Source organism: Triturus cristatus, chromosome 10 (genome assembly GCF_964204655.1).
Source record: "Triturus cristatus chromosome 10, aTriCri1.1, whole genome shotgun sequence".
Classification (NCBI taxonomy): Eukaryota; Metazoa; Chordata; class Amphibia; order Caudata; family Salamandridae; genus Triturus; species Triturus cristatus.
This window is the reverse complement of record NC_140593.1, coordinates 1,039,904,077-1,039,919,271: the sequence shown is the minus strand read 5'-3', so window position 1 is coordinate 1,039,919,271 and position 15,195 is coordinate 1,039,904,077. Positions and strand designations below refer to the sequence as shown.

At 47.6% G+C, this 15,195-nt stretch overlaps 1 protein-coding gene across 2 annotated transcripts in view; it reads left to right on the top strand.

Moving 5' to 3' along the window:
* The window catches only part of CPSF4 (cleavage and polyadenylation specific factor 4), a 109,831-nt gene that overhangs the window by 26,081 nt on the left and 68,555 nt on the right, over window positions 1-15,195 (top strand). For both annotated transcript variants that reach the window (XM_085629123.1, XM_085629121.1), the window contains exon 2: window positions 8,752-8,802. In XM_085629123.1, coding sequence (XP_085485249.1) covers window positions 8,752-8,802 — 51 coding nt within the window. The remainder of the gene's footprint in view (window positions 1-8,751; window positions 8,803-15,195) is intronic.

Here is a 15,195-nt window from a genome sequence, read left to right as displayed (position 1 = left end):
GTCTCCAAGTCTAGTTTGCCTTGCATGAGATCAGTCTTTCTTGTAGTCATTTGAGACTGTACAAGTCGTCTGAAAATGACTACAATGTACTGTTAGATACTGGGATAGTATTGGGGCAGATTTGATGTACTATACAAATCTTGCCATAGATTCATTCATACTCACAGCATCCGCTATATGTGTGTGGTGTCTTTCTCATCTGTGAGTGTAAGCTGTGTGGGTTTCTGGATAGTTCAGCCTGTTCATTGTATAATAAGTAAGTATACTATATATGGACAGTGTATGGTTGTATCGGATATTACCATTTTGATGCTTAATGCCAACCTAGTAGACCCACCATCCAGATTCTGAGTTAAGGTTGCATGAGGTTGAGAACTCTACATGTGGGCCTAAAATTTAAAGCTGCTGCACAGCACTCTTCCCTGTGCTCAATACCTCAGTCTCTGCTAAGAATTATGGTGCCCTCTGTCCCACTCCAGTACCAGCGGTACAATGCCTGCCTTTGATCGCGACGCCTCCCTCCACTTGTGTCTGCACCCAGCTGCCTTCTCTACAAATCCGCGCGTGATGGGATCACCTTTCTACGAGTGTCCCCAAGTTATTACAGGCAGTGAGACGGGGAACGAAGACGATTGTCAGCTGTCCATTCCGATGTACTGGCCTCTTATTACTGCAGTTTTTGTGGGTTACTGGGATTTTAGCATGCTGTTATAATATTAAAATCCTGCTGCTGCCAGAGCTACCTCAAAGTGCGGGTGTCTTTGTCTGCACTCTCTAGTGCCCCTGGCACAATTAATGTTTGTGTGTTGGGCAAATATGGAGGGCAGAGACATGGGAACTGCTGCACTGGTAGTGCTCCTCCTCCCCCCCCCCCCCCCCCCCCCCCCGGCCACTACAGATTCCATCAGTGCTGAGTACATCACTATTTCTGTGCAATGTTCAGTGTTTTATGACTACTGTGAATATTCTATTATCTTCAGTTAAAAATAGGCTGAAAATCTTACACCTGAGTAAAACTATGATTGTTGTATTGATTTGAACCAGACACTTCCATCCCAAGCCATTGCATCTGTGTACTCGAGGAACAAGTAATGAAATATTTGAGGATATATTTTTAAAGACTATTCAAGTCTCCAACAGTTTCAAACCTGTTTTACATACTTCTGAAGAAGAAAAAAGATGTGAACTGCATACTTGCATTGAATCACATAACTATAAAACAATATCTTCTGTGCCTCATTTCTGTAAATTATATTGTACATTATCCCTGCATGGTGCTCTAATTGAGTTTTTACAACCCTCCAACCATGAGCGATGGCAGTTTTGTTCTGTAGGGGCTAACCTACAAGAGATGTGATGCATGGATGGATCATCAGACAGGAAGACAGATCATTAGACAACCAATCGGACATTTATAACATGTGGCAAATCACCCATGAGGGTCTCCGGACGCTGGAGATTTTGGCTGTTGTGTGGTGGTTTTCAGTAGAACATCCAGGTGTGCAGTTCTTTCCTGAATTGCTAGAGCGGTCCTAAGGTGCAGGGAACGTTTGTTACATTGCCTGGCCGCCAGTTGCGGGGAAAAAAAAGGTCCATGACTGTTGGTTCAGCAGACCCAGGGGGTGTCTGCGAGGAAAAGGGAGGCAGATCGGAGGTGTTTGGTCAGTTGGTGGAAGGTCAGTCGTTTGTTGAGGTATGCTGGTCCTTTGCTGTGTAGGGCTTTGTAGGCGTAGGTCAGCATCTTGAACTGCCATCTCTTCTGTAATGGAAGCGAATGTAGTATCCTGAGGTGGGGGTGATGTGGGTCCCTCTGGGGAGGTGGAGGATGAGTCTTGCTGTTGTGTCTTGTATTATCTGAAGCCTCTTCAGGAGGCGTGCAGTGATTCCTAAGTCAAGTGTGTTTCTGTATAGACAATCAGAAAGACAGGTATGCTGTACAGGGATCGACCAGTTAAAGAATGCATTGCTCTGCTGGCTGTAATCCGTGGGAGTTAGGGGCACATTCTGCATCAAATGAGGGATAGTTCTAATATCTATTAGAAGTGCTATCTCCACTGAGCATAAGAACAGTCAGGTGAGCGATAGTAGTGACATGTGAGTGCTAGCTCTGCTTGCTGCATTTATCAAGGAGCTGTTCAAGGGATGTTTGGTTGTCTGAAGCAGGTGAGCATTTGTACTGATGCTCCTGTCTCTGGATGGAGACCGTTTAGTCCCTGTCCTTTTGCTGGTGTGTTCTTGGAACTCTGCCCAAGAAGGGGAGTGGCAGGCACAGACTGCCCTTCCTGCTTCCTTTCACTAATCGATGCATTTCCTTCTACGACTCAAAATTGAAGAGTGAGTTGATAGGAAGGAGAACTAGAGGGGTGCCATTCACCCACTTCCCTAGAGAATTTGGACTTCTGGTAGGATAGTAACCCCATGGTTTGAAACATAGGCCAAGGTCCGGTTAAGAGACCAGCCCTGACAGTTCCATTGGACCACTTTTATTTTTCGCGCCAGGACACTCTAGTATCTGTGCGCGGTATAAGTCTATTATAACATAACATTATAACATAACATTTGAGACTGTTACACCACAAAATGCTAAAGCACAGGAACGTATTTATGACTATCTGTGGTACCGAATCCTACAGGGATATTAATAATATTAAGTAAAAACACAGAACCCACTATATTGCAGTATGCTCTATCATTGGTGTTTTTTCTCACCCTGGTGGGACAATGCCATATGGGTGGGCTCAACCTAGTCTAGGAGCTCTTAAAGATTTAATTTTCTGGATAATTGCGGGGGTCCAGCAAAGTCTAAAAATGGTATACCCTAAAAATCTTTATTCAGTGGGGACCCATACCATTAGACTTAGCTGGAATCCCCGTATCTTGCCAGAATATTTAAGAGCTCCCAGACTGGGTTGAGCCCACTTGGGTGACCTTGTCCTACCAGGGTGAGAAAAAATGCCAGTGATGAAGCATGCCACCATTTGGTGGGTGAGTTTTTTCTTAATATTATTAATATCCCTGTGGGATTTGGTAGCACAGATTGTCCTCAATAATTTCCCGGGCTTCCGCATTTTGTGGTGTAACAGTTATATGGGCGGTTATGTGTTAGCCATATGCAACCTCTCACTTTATCTTTTTTGTAATAAAAGAACTCTTCCGTTTCAGGACAGAGGCTTTTCCAGACCCTTGCCTTCCAGTGTTGCTGCTCCATTGAATCGGCAATTAATCCGGCCTTGCCAGGCATCGGATTGGATACTGGGCGCAGAACTATGTCCGTTTCATTCGAGGTTTTCATAGGATGATGGATAGCAGCAACAGGCTGACATGCTCAACTATTAGAATAACAGACGCCATTACACACAGGCATTCATGCATACACACCTTTCACAGTGTCTGGGCATCTTCCCAGTGGCCAATATTTTCAAAGCCTTGGATCTGATGCACCTCTAGCCTCATCCGTAGCATAATGTTACATGGTTGTGATATCATTTATGAAATCTCTGGTTATCTAGCACAGTTTCAGGCTATGGGATCAGGCCCTCTGGTTTCTGAGCAACAGTGCACTTGGAGGATGGGGGGTTAGTGCAAAAGGCAAGTCCTCATTTTTCCACTTGTGAGTATTGGTGCTTCAGAAGCTGTGAGCCCAAAGGCAATCAATCAATCAGGGGTTTATAAAGCGCGCTACTCACCTGTGGGGGTCTCAAGGCACGGTGGGATGGAGGGATCAGTCAAAGCCGAAGAGCCAGGTCTTGAGGCTCTTCCTGAAGGTGTGCAGAGTGGGGGAGCGTCTGATGTTGACTGGCTCTTTGCTGCGATGTAGGTGAAGGCTCTTTCACCTGCTGTGGTTCTGCGGATGCGTGGGGTCTCTGCCAGGTCGAGGTCAGCGCAGAGGAGCTTCCTTTTGGGTACGTGGAAGGATTCTCTTTCATTGAGGAATTTGGGTCCGATGTTGTGGAGGGATTTGTAGGCGTGGTTGAGTAGCTTGAAGGTTACTCTCTTTTCAATGGGGTGCCAGTGGAGGTCTCGTAGGTGCTGGGTCATGTGTTTGTGTCGTGGGGTTCTGAGGACGAGTCTGGCTGCGGTGTTCTGGATGTTTGGAGCTTGTGTAGCAGGGTTTTGTTGATTCCGGCATAGAGGGCGTTGCCGTAGTCCAGTCTGTTGGTTATGAGTGCGTGGGTGACGGACTTTCTGCATTCGGGGGGGATCCACTTGAAGGTCTTGCGGAGGATGCTGATGGAGTTGAAGCAGGTGGAGGCGACGGCGTTGATCTGGCAGGTCAAGGTGAGGGGGGAGTCTAGAATGATGCTGTGGTTCCGGGCGTAAATCTCTCGGTGACTTTGGCTGTGAAGGGAAGGAGAGAGATGGGCTGGTAGTTTTTCTGGTCCGTTGGGTCGGCTGAGGGTTTCTTGAGGGGCTTGACCTCTGCCCGCTTCCAGTCGTCTGGGAAGACGCCGGATTTGAGGGAGGCGTTGATGGTCCGGCCTAGTTCGGGTGCTATGGCGGCGGCTCTGTTGGAGATGTGCGGTAGGCAGGGGTCCGTGGGAGCTCTTGAGTGGGTGTTCTTCATGGTCGTGGTGGTGTCTTCAGTGGTGGCAGGTTTCCAAGTGGTGATGGTCGGCTGGTTGTCGCTGGTGGAGAGTGGGTTTGTGTCCGGAGTCTGTTCGCTGAAGTTGTCGTAGAGGGACTTGATTTTCCGGTGGAAGTAGTAGCTGAGCTTGTTGCAGAGGTCCTGAGATGGTGTGACATCCGTGACTTTGCTGGGGGGTTTGATGAACTGCTGTATGACTTTGAATAGTTATTTTGCGCTACTTGCGTTGGTGTGGATTTTGGTCTTGATAAAGATCCGCTTGGTGGCTCTTATGCGCTGGTGGTATTCATTCATGGCGTTCCTGTAGTTGTTCTGGTCTTCGGTGGTTTTCCTGTTCGGCAGAGTTTCTCGAGGCTTTTGCAGGAGAGACTGGCTTCTTGGAGGTTGGCGGTGAACCAGGCGGGCTTCAGGGGGCTTTGTTTGATGGGGATGCAGAGGGGTGCAAGCTTGTCAGCGCTGCCGGAGATCCAGCGGTGTAGTTCCCAATCTTTACTGGAGCCATATGGTTCAGGTTACAGTCTTCTCGGCTCTTCATTACATCAAAGTTGCACTAACCTCATAGATCTGCCACTGGTGCCTTAGCTGTAGCAATTTCTCTACTGGCTTGGGGATGGAGGTGGCTTGGTGTGGAGTGATGTATGGGGAACCCTGGGCGGTTTCAGCAGGCATTTCTTGTAGCGCAGTGCACTAGTGATCTTGCTGTCAGCACAGAACATAGTGTTGAAGGCATGAACAGCACCTATAAGCTGTCCATTTAATCTGGCTGTATGGTTGATGTTCCAGTAAATCGTGAGCATGGAAATTGGGGTTTGTGACTGATCTATTCCTGATGTATGAGACTTTGAAACTAGGAGATAAACAGTTTCGATATCCTTGAATCTGTAGACTGTTTCATGTCCTCTTTCAGTAACTCCGTATTCTGTTCTTCTCTGGTTCCCTTTCCAATAAGACATAAACCATCAACGAGTCATAGTAAGATCTCTTAATGTTTCTTTTACTTATCTTTAAGAATATTTCGTAATGAAATCTGATGGTGGCTGGGAACACCGGTTCACACTACCGTATAAGGAATATCCTGCTTGACAATATGCAAAATTTTAAATTGTTCGGTGCTCTAGGAGGGGGGAGAGCAATCAAGTCTTTCTCTGCTGGATGATCCAAAAGAATGATAAACAGTCACCGAGCACTCCATAAATTACAAGTTGAGATCATGGTATCGGCAGTTATGTTCTTTATTTTCATATCTTGTTGACAAACTTCACCCTCACCAACACCGGTTTTGTCTGTGTTGACAATGTCTCAGCAGACTTCTTCCGGGCTGGTCCAGTCGTAATATTACATACACAATCTCCTAATCTCATTGATTCTATTGATTCTTAAATGTAGTCACCGCATGGATAGTCGAGGTGACAGCGTGGTGGGAGGACTCTCCCGGAGATACAATGGCACATTTATGATAGATTTGTGTCAAATTCACACTTATGTTTGATTGGATGTATACGGAGCCTGGCTGATGAGTGGTGTTACTCCAAAACCGGTCCCAGGATACTTGTTTCCGGTCCAGGGAAGACCCGGCTTGGCATTTCGGGCTGGACTGTTCCCATGAGGGACAGGGTCAAGACTGATTTGCATATGGCTGGGTCTGAACGGGGTGGCGAAGTGACCTCAAGAACAATGATGGATTCAACCCAGATCTGTGACTGGGAGTGAGTGTGTGAAAAGTTTCAGCGCGCCTTCTATCATCTCTTTGTGTTTGCTTTGCATATGGATTGTATACATATTTAGTGGTTACGTCTAAACTAGTTAATGTTTAACCAGACAAATGGGCAGTGGCTTTGATGTGTCTGGGTGTAGTGAGTGATCTTTTGTAAACAAAAAAAAAATTAACAAATGTTTTTTATTATGGAATATCCAAATCTTATTCTGGATTCTTGGAGCATGGACCCTTACTGGGATCTGCCAACACTCAAAAGGTTCAGGAATCTAGTGTAGGATATGCAAATCCTGTAACAAAATGAAAAGAAATAAAGTATTTGGATCACTACTGCTCAGTAGACTGCATGGTCACACGTTGGGTGCACATGGTAGAGTGTGAGCTAGACCTGCCTGCAGTACAGCATCTCTTTACATGACATGAGTTAGCGCTCTGCAGAGCCTTGATCGCAGGTCTAACCAGAGACCGGAGCAAACCCTGATGCACAGAGCTAAAATCTGTGCTCTTCGAGTGATGGCCTCTAACGGGTAGTTGGGGGCATCGGCTGTCTGGAGGTATTCCCTTGTAGCCAACCCTTCTGCACAAGGCTGAAGGTTGTGCGCAGTGGGAATTGGCCATCTGAAGTGGGTTGGGCTCTGGGCTAGTTAGAGGACAGAACCCGCAGCAAATCCCCACTTGGCAAAGGCAGTGTGCTGAGGGTATTGACTGCCCACAGATTGTTGGGAGCTGTTGCTTCGTTAGAGGCTGGGGCCAGCAGCTAGCCCCCACTGCAGATGCCATGCCAGCAGGTGTTATCCGCCAGCAGGTGTTATCCACCAGCGGAGAGTTGGGCACATTTGATGGGCTGAGGCTTGGATGTTTTATATGAACAAACATTCACAGAAGAAAAAAAAAGCAGATTTTGGTGAAGTTGTGGTTTGCGTTGGAAATTCATGTAACGCACAGTTATAGTTCAGTTATGTTTCCAAATTAAAAGCAAAAATCCATGTAAATTTGCAGGTTCTGCTTAGGAGCACAATCCACCTCACAGACTAAATGTAGTAGTTATGACTTCAATATTTATAGCAATAAATAACACCTAAAAGCGTAAGGTAATGGAACAACAATATAATTGGACTAATTAATGATTCTACAATCTTAGTTCTCTGTCAAAGTGGTAAGAGTAATGCGATACCTAATCTCATTTGAAAGAGGATTTATAATAGTGAGGCCATAAGCATTGCATTTGTTGTGTGTTTGTTGTGTGTGTGTTATGGTTTGCTTTACTGTTGTGCAAGTTTTAGACTGGGCTCCTGACATAAACCTGTAAATTTCAGTGGTTAAATACCTAACCATACTATTTTTTTAACGTGAATGTGATGTTTTAAAACTTTACTTTGAGATGTTCCAACCAATGATACGCCTAACTTCATTATAATCTTTTTTTTCAGTGTGTGTGTATGTGTATATATGTATGTGTGTTTGCATATATAATATACTCTTACATTTAAATCCACATGGTTAAACAACTCTTGCAGAAATCTACAAACTGCTGTAAAGGGTGGAATGGTTTTGCCATACTGCTGTAATATCTGTGGTTGAACGATTAATAATTTTAGTTTGATGGTAAGGATTATTGCTAAATACAACTGGGATGATGCCTCGTCAAGCAGATAAAGACCTGCTGTAGCTATGGTTGAAACTGACTACTATTTTCAGTAACTATGGCATAGCCCTACAGGACAGTACCGAGATTCTGGGTAAGAGCAACAAACTGAAGAAGAATCAACGGAATGCCTATCAAATTGAGTTTTCAGATTCCTTTTAAACTTCGTAATTTGCAATGTATTTAGTTTGCTCCTAAAGTAACTCCAGAAAAGGTATGTGTGTACCTCAAATGCCTGCCCTCATGAGAAAATATTAAAAGAAGGCATCACAGATAATTTTAAGATAGCTGACCCACGAGTCTTAATCACCATTATTTCTGGATATTATATTTGAAATATTTAGAATGTTTTCCCAACTAAGCATGTTAAAGGAGGCAGCATATCTTAAACCCAATATGAGCTTCCTGTTGATACAAGATGATCGATTCAGCCAGGCATCTTTGAGATATGCAGATCTTTGACATACACAGATAAGGACATTCACATCTACTTTTCTGTGATTTTGACTGGCCATTGCCTGGGTCAAGGAAAATTGAAATAAAAAAAATAACTGAATGGGCACATACTTTTTCAGCAGTACAGACATGGGCAGAGGGTCTACCAGGTTTTAAGATGCTTTTTCAGTTTCGAGGTTGGAACTTGGGACTTGAAAAAGTTACTTTGAAGTATAATTTGGAGAAATGCCTGGTGAAAGGATTACATTTTATTATCTTTAGGAGCAGATGGGGCATACCCAATGGGAAAGACTAAGCAGACTGATTTTGATGATCAAAAAAGTAGCTAACATGGATTTGCTTCTTCCACAGAATCGGGAGCTGCAGTCTGTGAATTCTTCTTAAAAGCAGCATGTACAAAAGGTAAGAGACCAAAGAACACCCTGCTTTACAGAAAGTTAATTTGTTCTCCTTCATCCTTTTCTTAATGCTGTTAACGTGTGAAGAAGCAAAGTGCCTGATTTAAAAATACATTGCAGAAAAGCTTATTTGTGTTGCTCTTTCGTTTGTGTTTCAAAGTTAGACTTCTGAGCAGCAAGAAAATAGTTGTTTTCACTAGTTTTCACTTGCACCTCCTTGCCCAAAAAATGGCGATTCATCTTATTTCGGTGTATTGACAGTTTAGTACAGGAAAATGTAACTTTTTCATCTGAAAGTTTACATGATTTAATTGTTGGATCTGGCCTCTGTTATCTTCCCTCTTGCCTTTCTCCCCTTCATTCTTGATGAGACCAAAACACAAGGGCTTAGAAGTTGCTGTCCCCCAAAATGGTCTGAAGTCCCTCGATCTCTCTTATTAAGTTTTCAGACATTAACTATATGCAGCTTTTGAGTTACCTGAAATCATAGTCTCAATAGGTTTTCATTTGCAGGTCAGTTGCAGAAATAGCTGAATTGTAACACTTGATTGTTGTGTGCCAAACCCAACTCAGCTTACTTACAGAAAAAGTTTAAAATGTTAATTGCATCAGTTTTCATAGGATTACGATTCCATTCAATACACCAACTCTTCCAGCATTGACTTGATGGTTGGTATCCTTTATGTTTACCTGTTGCCTGGGCTCGTGTACAAACAGAACGACGTTTATTCTAAAAGGCCTGGTACTTGCCCCCTTCCAGGCCCTCAGTTTTAAGTAAACTGATTGCACCAACTGGATGAAGATGGCTCAGACAGAATCCCTGGAAACTGGGATAGCCTGATTGGAGAATCCCAAGATTTCCAGGACTGGAACCCATTCCTAACATATCCAAATATTTAAATTTGCAGTATCCATTACATATCTACCCCTGGCAATAGTTTTGTAGTTTTGCATAATATGCCTTATTTTATTTTTTTGAGCACATTTTTTATGAGTTTTCGAAAAGAAGGCATGTTAAACTGCCCGGGGGCAGTACAAATGATCAAAAATGCAAACCAAATCCTGTGCAGCTAACCCCACTTGTTACAGTCTTAAGGCCCATCAACCCCATCCAGTATGAGTTCCTCCCATTGGGGAGACCGCATGTACGCTCTTCCATCACCCTGCTTCCCTCCCCGCGCTTAACGTAGTATGTAACACAGCGCGCCCCATCATGAAGAGCGCCTCATCAGGATTCTTCATAGCATGGTCACCCAACACCCCCGCCCCCAACTCCCCGTAAAAACTCCCGCCTATTTCACTAGTTTCTTATTCCATCGCAGCAGGCTGGGGCCATTTTTCGCTTTCCAATGAGTGGTGAGCTCCCTCTTTGCCAACACCAACCCCAGATCTATGAACTTACTAGTAATTTTGGTCTGGTCAGTGTGTGAAAACCAATGTAATAAGCAGCAGCCAGGTGCCAAGGCCATCTCTCTTTCCGCCACTAATGCCAGTCCAGCCGTCACCCCTCTCCAATACTCACCCAAATGCGGGCATTCCCAGGACATGTGGAGAAACCCTGCTTCCTCCAGGTTGCACCTAGGGCAGGTGGATGAGATCCCAAAATAATCATTAAGCTTGCCCGGGGTTAGGTATGCCCTATGTAATACATAGAAGTGAATTAATTGAAAGCGCGCATTCCTAGTGCTCTTCCAAGCCCGTTTTACAAGCTCTCCCCATGGTTTCTCCTCAATGGCCTCACCCAAGTCTGCTTCCCATTTAAGATGCAAGGCTGTCAGGGGTTGTCGCAAGTCTTGCGCGATCCGCCCATATAGGCAAGTGACCGCTTTAATAGTCCCCGCTGCCATCACTACATACTGACAGGCCAGGGACGTATTAGGTTCCACCATCCCCTCTCGCCAGTGTTTTCTAATGGCCGCTGTCAGAGCGGCATGGAAAAGGAAGTCGCCCCGTGGAAGGACATGTCGCCCCAGTAGAACATCAAAGGGGAGTAGGTTACCATCCTCAAACAAATCTCCGATAGTAATGATCCCTGCTTCCTCCCATATGCGCAACTTGCTCCAATCACCCCCGTGGGGCAGCTCCTCACACATCTGTAATGGAATCTCGGGCGCATAAGGAGTTCTTATCCGCACCCGTCTAGCCAGACGGTTCCAACACTGCCGCACCGTGTGCAAGTCAGGGGGTATTGGTCTATCTCTCATAGGCAATCGCAGCAATACCCGAGACAGCAAATTCAAACTCTGGTCTGGCCCACCCAGGTCTTCCGCCTGTAGGAGTCGTCTCGCCGCCCACTGCGTGAACCATTGGAGCTGCGCTGCATGATAATAGGTCTCAAGGTCAGGTAAAGCAAAGCACCCTTCCGTCCTAGGTCTCTGCATAGTGACAAGGGCCACTCTCAGCCTCCCGCTGCCCCGTAAGAACCCAGTATTCAATGCGTTGAGCTGTGCAAAGATCTTGGGCGGGATCCAAATGGGAAGCGTCCCAAAGAAATAGAGAAGCCTGGGTAATGTAACCATCTTCACCAGTGCCCTATGTTACCTTCCAGATGATCCACAGGGTCGTGGTAAATCCGGGTCCCTAGATAAGGCAAGCATCTAGTCTCCCATGGAACCCCCGCCGTGCTCTGTGTACCATCCCTACCAGGACTGGTGGGGAACAGGCATGATTTGGTCCAGTTCACACGGAGCCCTGCAATCCTCCCCAACATGCCTAGCAATTTCTTTGCTCCCCGGAGCGCGGCTCCCGAGTTGCCCAGGAACAAAAGCAGGTCATCCGCATAGATTGTCCCTCTACTAAAAGCCCTTGATAGTACCGACCCGTTCTGGCATGGGCAGCCAGAGGCACCATCGCCAGGGCAAACAACAAAGGGGACAGCGGGCATCCCTGCCTCGTCCCACCTCACAGGCATTAGAAATCAGTCCCCCTGTTCTGACCCTGGCAGTGGAATTATTATACAAGATCGCCGTCCATGCCACAAAGCGGTTCCCCAAGCCGAACGTCCTCGGGACTTTAAAAAGGTACGGCCATTCCAGGCTATCAAAGGCCTTCTCAATATCGACCGTAAAGATACAGGCGTCCTCCTTGCAATAAGTGGCCACCCCCAGGATACGCAAAAGTTTACGAATGTTCATTGCAGTGTTCCGAGACGTAATAAATCCGGCCTGGTCCACGTGAACTAAGGTCTGCATATGGGTCAGCAGTGGACTAGCTAATACGAGACTCAGTATCTTGTAATCTAAGTTGAGCATGGCAAGTGGCCTGTAGGAGGTTCGATCCCAGGCAGGTTTGCCCGGTTTCAGAAGGGGGACAATTATCGCCTCTCTCGTGGAGGCAGGGAGGGAACCCTCTCGTCCCGCGCTATTCTACAATTCTACCAAGCGCGGGACCAGGGCGTCTGCATACGCAGAGTAAAATTCCACTGAGAGCCCATTGGTCCCCGGTGTTTTGTTCTTAGCCATGTATTTGATGGCACCACGTACCTCCCCTGCCTCGATATCTCTGCCAAGTTTCTCTGCCGCCTCCACCTCAATCTTGGGAAGTTCCACTTCAGTCAAGAAGCCCTCATCACTGGGATCCCCTGAGCCAAGCTTACTCTGGTAAAGCACTGTGTAATACTGCAGAAATTGCCCATTAATGTCGCGCTGCCCATGGAATAAGTCATCTCCTTGCCCCCTTAGCTCTAATATCGACGTCCCTCTATGCGCTGGGTTGGCCAACCATGCCAGCAATGCTCCAGATTTGTTCCGCTCAGCATGCACCCTAGCAGTATAAGCCTTATAATCAAAGCAGCGCAATTTTTCTATTTGTACCGCTAGGTCCTTGCAAGCTGTGAGGAGATCATCCTGCCTATCAGGTCGTTCCGGTCTCACTTTCTCTGCATCCCTAAGTCTGTGCTCTGCACTTTGTACCTCCTGCGGCAATACCCTTTGCACTCCCACCACCTCCCCTATGCAACGCCCTCTGATCACCGACTTAAAAGCGTCCCATTCAACAAGTGGGCACGACGCTGCCCCAGTATTGTTCCTAAAATTCGCAGTGCATATTGTATCTCAGAACACTGGATCTTCCAGTGCCTCCGGCCTTAGTTGCCAAGTAGGAATGGCGGGGCAACCCCGTAGCCAATTCAGCGACACCAGCAGTGGATTATGGTCCTATATTGTTCTAGCTAAATATTCACTATGCACGATCCCTCCATGCACGTCTGGCGAACAGAGAATCGAATCCAGGTGAAAATGCAAGTCATGCAGCGGAGAAAAATAAGAGTAGTCCCTATCCCCTGGGTATTGAGCCCGCCAAGAATCCGTCCGTCCCCATTGGCGCTGCCAGGCCTGTCTCATCGCTGCCAGTCTGGTCACTGGGGCATCCACAAGGGGAGGGTGAGAGCGGTCCAGGTCAACGTCTGCGATGCAGTTGAAATCCCCCCACCCCCCTAGTAACACCGACTTCCGTCAACATGGCCGCCAGCTTCCCTGACAGATGCACAAAAAATGCAGCTTGATCTATGTTGGGGGCATATAGGCTTCCCAATACAATGTCCTTACCGTCTAAACGCCCCGCCACCACCACATACTTGCCATCTGGATCAACCAGCTGCCCAGTGCTCTGAAATAGAACCCCTGCTCGGACCCAAATCAATATGCCCCTAAGAAAGGCCGAATACGCTGTGCAAAACACCTGCCCCCACCATCTACGCTGTAATGCCACCCCCTCCTGTTTTGTTGAATGCGTCTCCTACAGCAGGACAATCTGCACCCCTCTCCTCACAAGGTAGGCATGAATCTTGTGGTGGCGTGTCATAGTGTGCATCCCCCTAACGTTCCATAACATACACTTAATACCCATGGGGCATCCCATGGTGCGTCCCTCAGTGTTCCTCTATCATGCCCCCCCCCCCCGCGGGGCATGCCTTACCCTAATAAAAAAAACTCAACTCCTTGAACTCCCCAACTCCCTCTCCTCAGGACAGGTACAATCGAACTAGCTCCCATCCAAACTAATGCAACAAACAACTATTCACGAAATGTAGTGAAGTGTGTGCTGGCCCCATAGGACCCAGAGCCCCCCCGGCCACCCCCCGCCCACAGCGAACATGGTGGCCCCCATCTTCAGCTCGTTTCTGGTCCAACAGCCCTCCACCCCCAGAGGGACACTCTCTCAGCAGCCAGTCCCCACTATCAACATGGATCTATCTCACCCAGCTGCATGCGCCCATCTCACACAATAAAGTCTGCCGTTTGAGGTGTGACCACGGGAAATTCAGGCTCAGAGTCCCTGTTTGTGCTGCTTGGAGGAGAAGTCTCAGATCAGCCCGTGCCATGCCCAGCAACAGTGGAGTTCAGGCTAATGTCACCCCGACTGATCTCTGCAACCGCCTGCACAGCTCTTTCTCTCTCAAGTTGGTGTCCCGGTGAGGTAGGAGTCTTTGGTGAACCCAGTGGTGCCGGTGACCCCCGCTCTGCAGTGCTCTCTGGAGGAGGATTTCTGGTTTCTGTTTTTCGCGTCTCCAGCACTGCCATGCGTACTTCGGTGTAGTAAAGAAGTGTGTGTCGTTCCTGTCTACCACCCGTAGGCGTGTGGGGAACAGCATGGCGTACGGCAGCTGCCGGAGTTTCCGCTTGATAGCTAGGAAAGAAGCGCGCTACCTCTGCACCTCCCTGGTGAAGTCCGGAAAAATCATCACCCTAGCATTTCCAATTTGAAGGTTCTGCTTCAATATATGGTCCCAGTCACGGTAATGGAGTAAGCGCACAACCATCGGCCGTGGGGGTGCCCCCGGTTCGGGGTTTCTAGCTGGGACCCTGTGAGCGCGTTCGAGTGCAAAGAAGGGGGAGAGTCCCTCCGGGGCTACTGCTGCCCTAAGCCAGGTCTCCATGTACTGGACAGCGTCATCTCCTTCTTCCCGCTCCGGGACCCCCACTATGCGCAGGTTGTTCCTGCGAGAGCGCCCTTCGCTGTCCTCTGCTCTCGCCTCCAAGACCCTGACCTTGTCCTCCACCAGTTTCATGGAGCGCTGTAAAGTAAGGATTGCGTATGGGGCCTCCTCCATGGCCTTCTCGTTAGCTTTCACCTGCTCTTTGAGTTTGCGGTGGTCGTCCTTTAACAAGCTGAGATCCACCCCCATAGCGTCAATCTTGGTCTCCAAGGCCTCTCTCGAGGAGGTGATGGCCTGCATTACATCTGCCAGTGTGGGGTCCCCGAGGGCCTCGTCCTTCCGTTGATCTGCCACCTCCTCCTCATCATCGGAGTGTTGTCCCGCTCCTTCCACCTGCAGAGCAGCGAAGCCCTTCCACCGGGAGACCCGTCCCATGGCCGCGGGTCGCAGCAGACCTCCAAGGTGGTGACCAGGGGAGAGTCCTTGCGCCCACGACACGTTCCCTAACCGCGCAACCCTGTT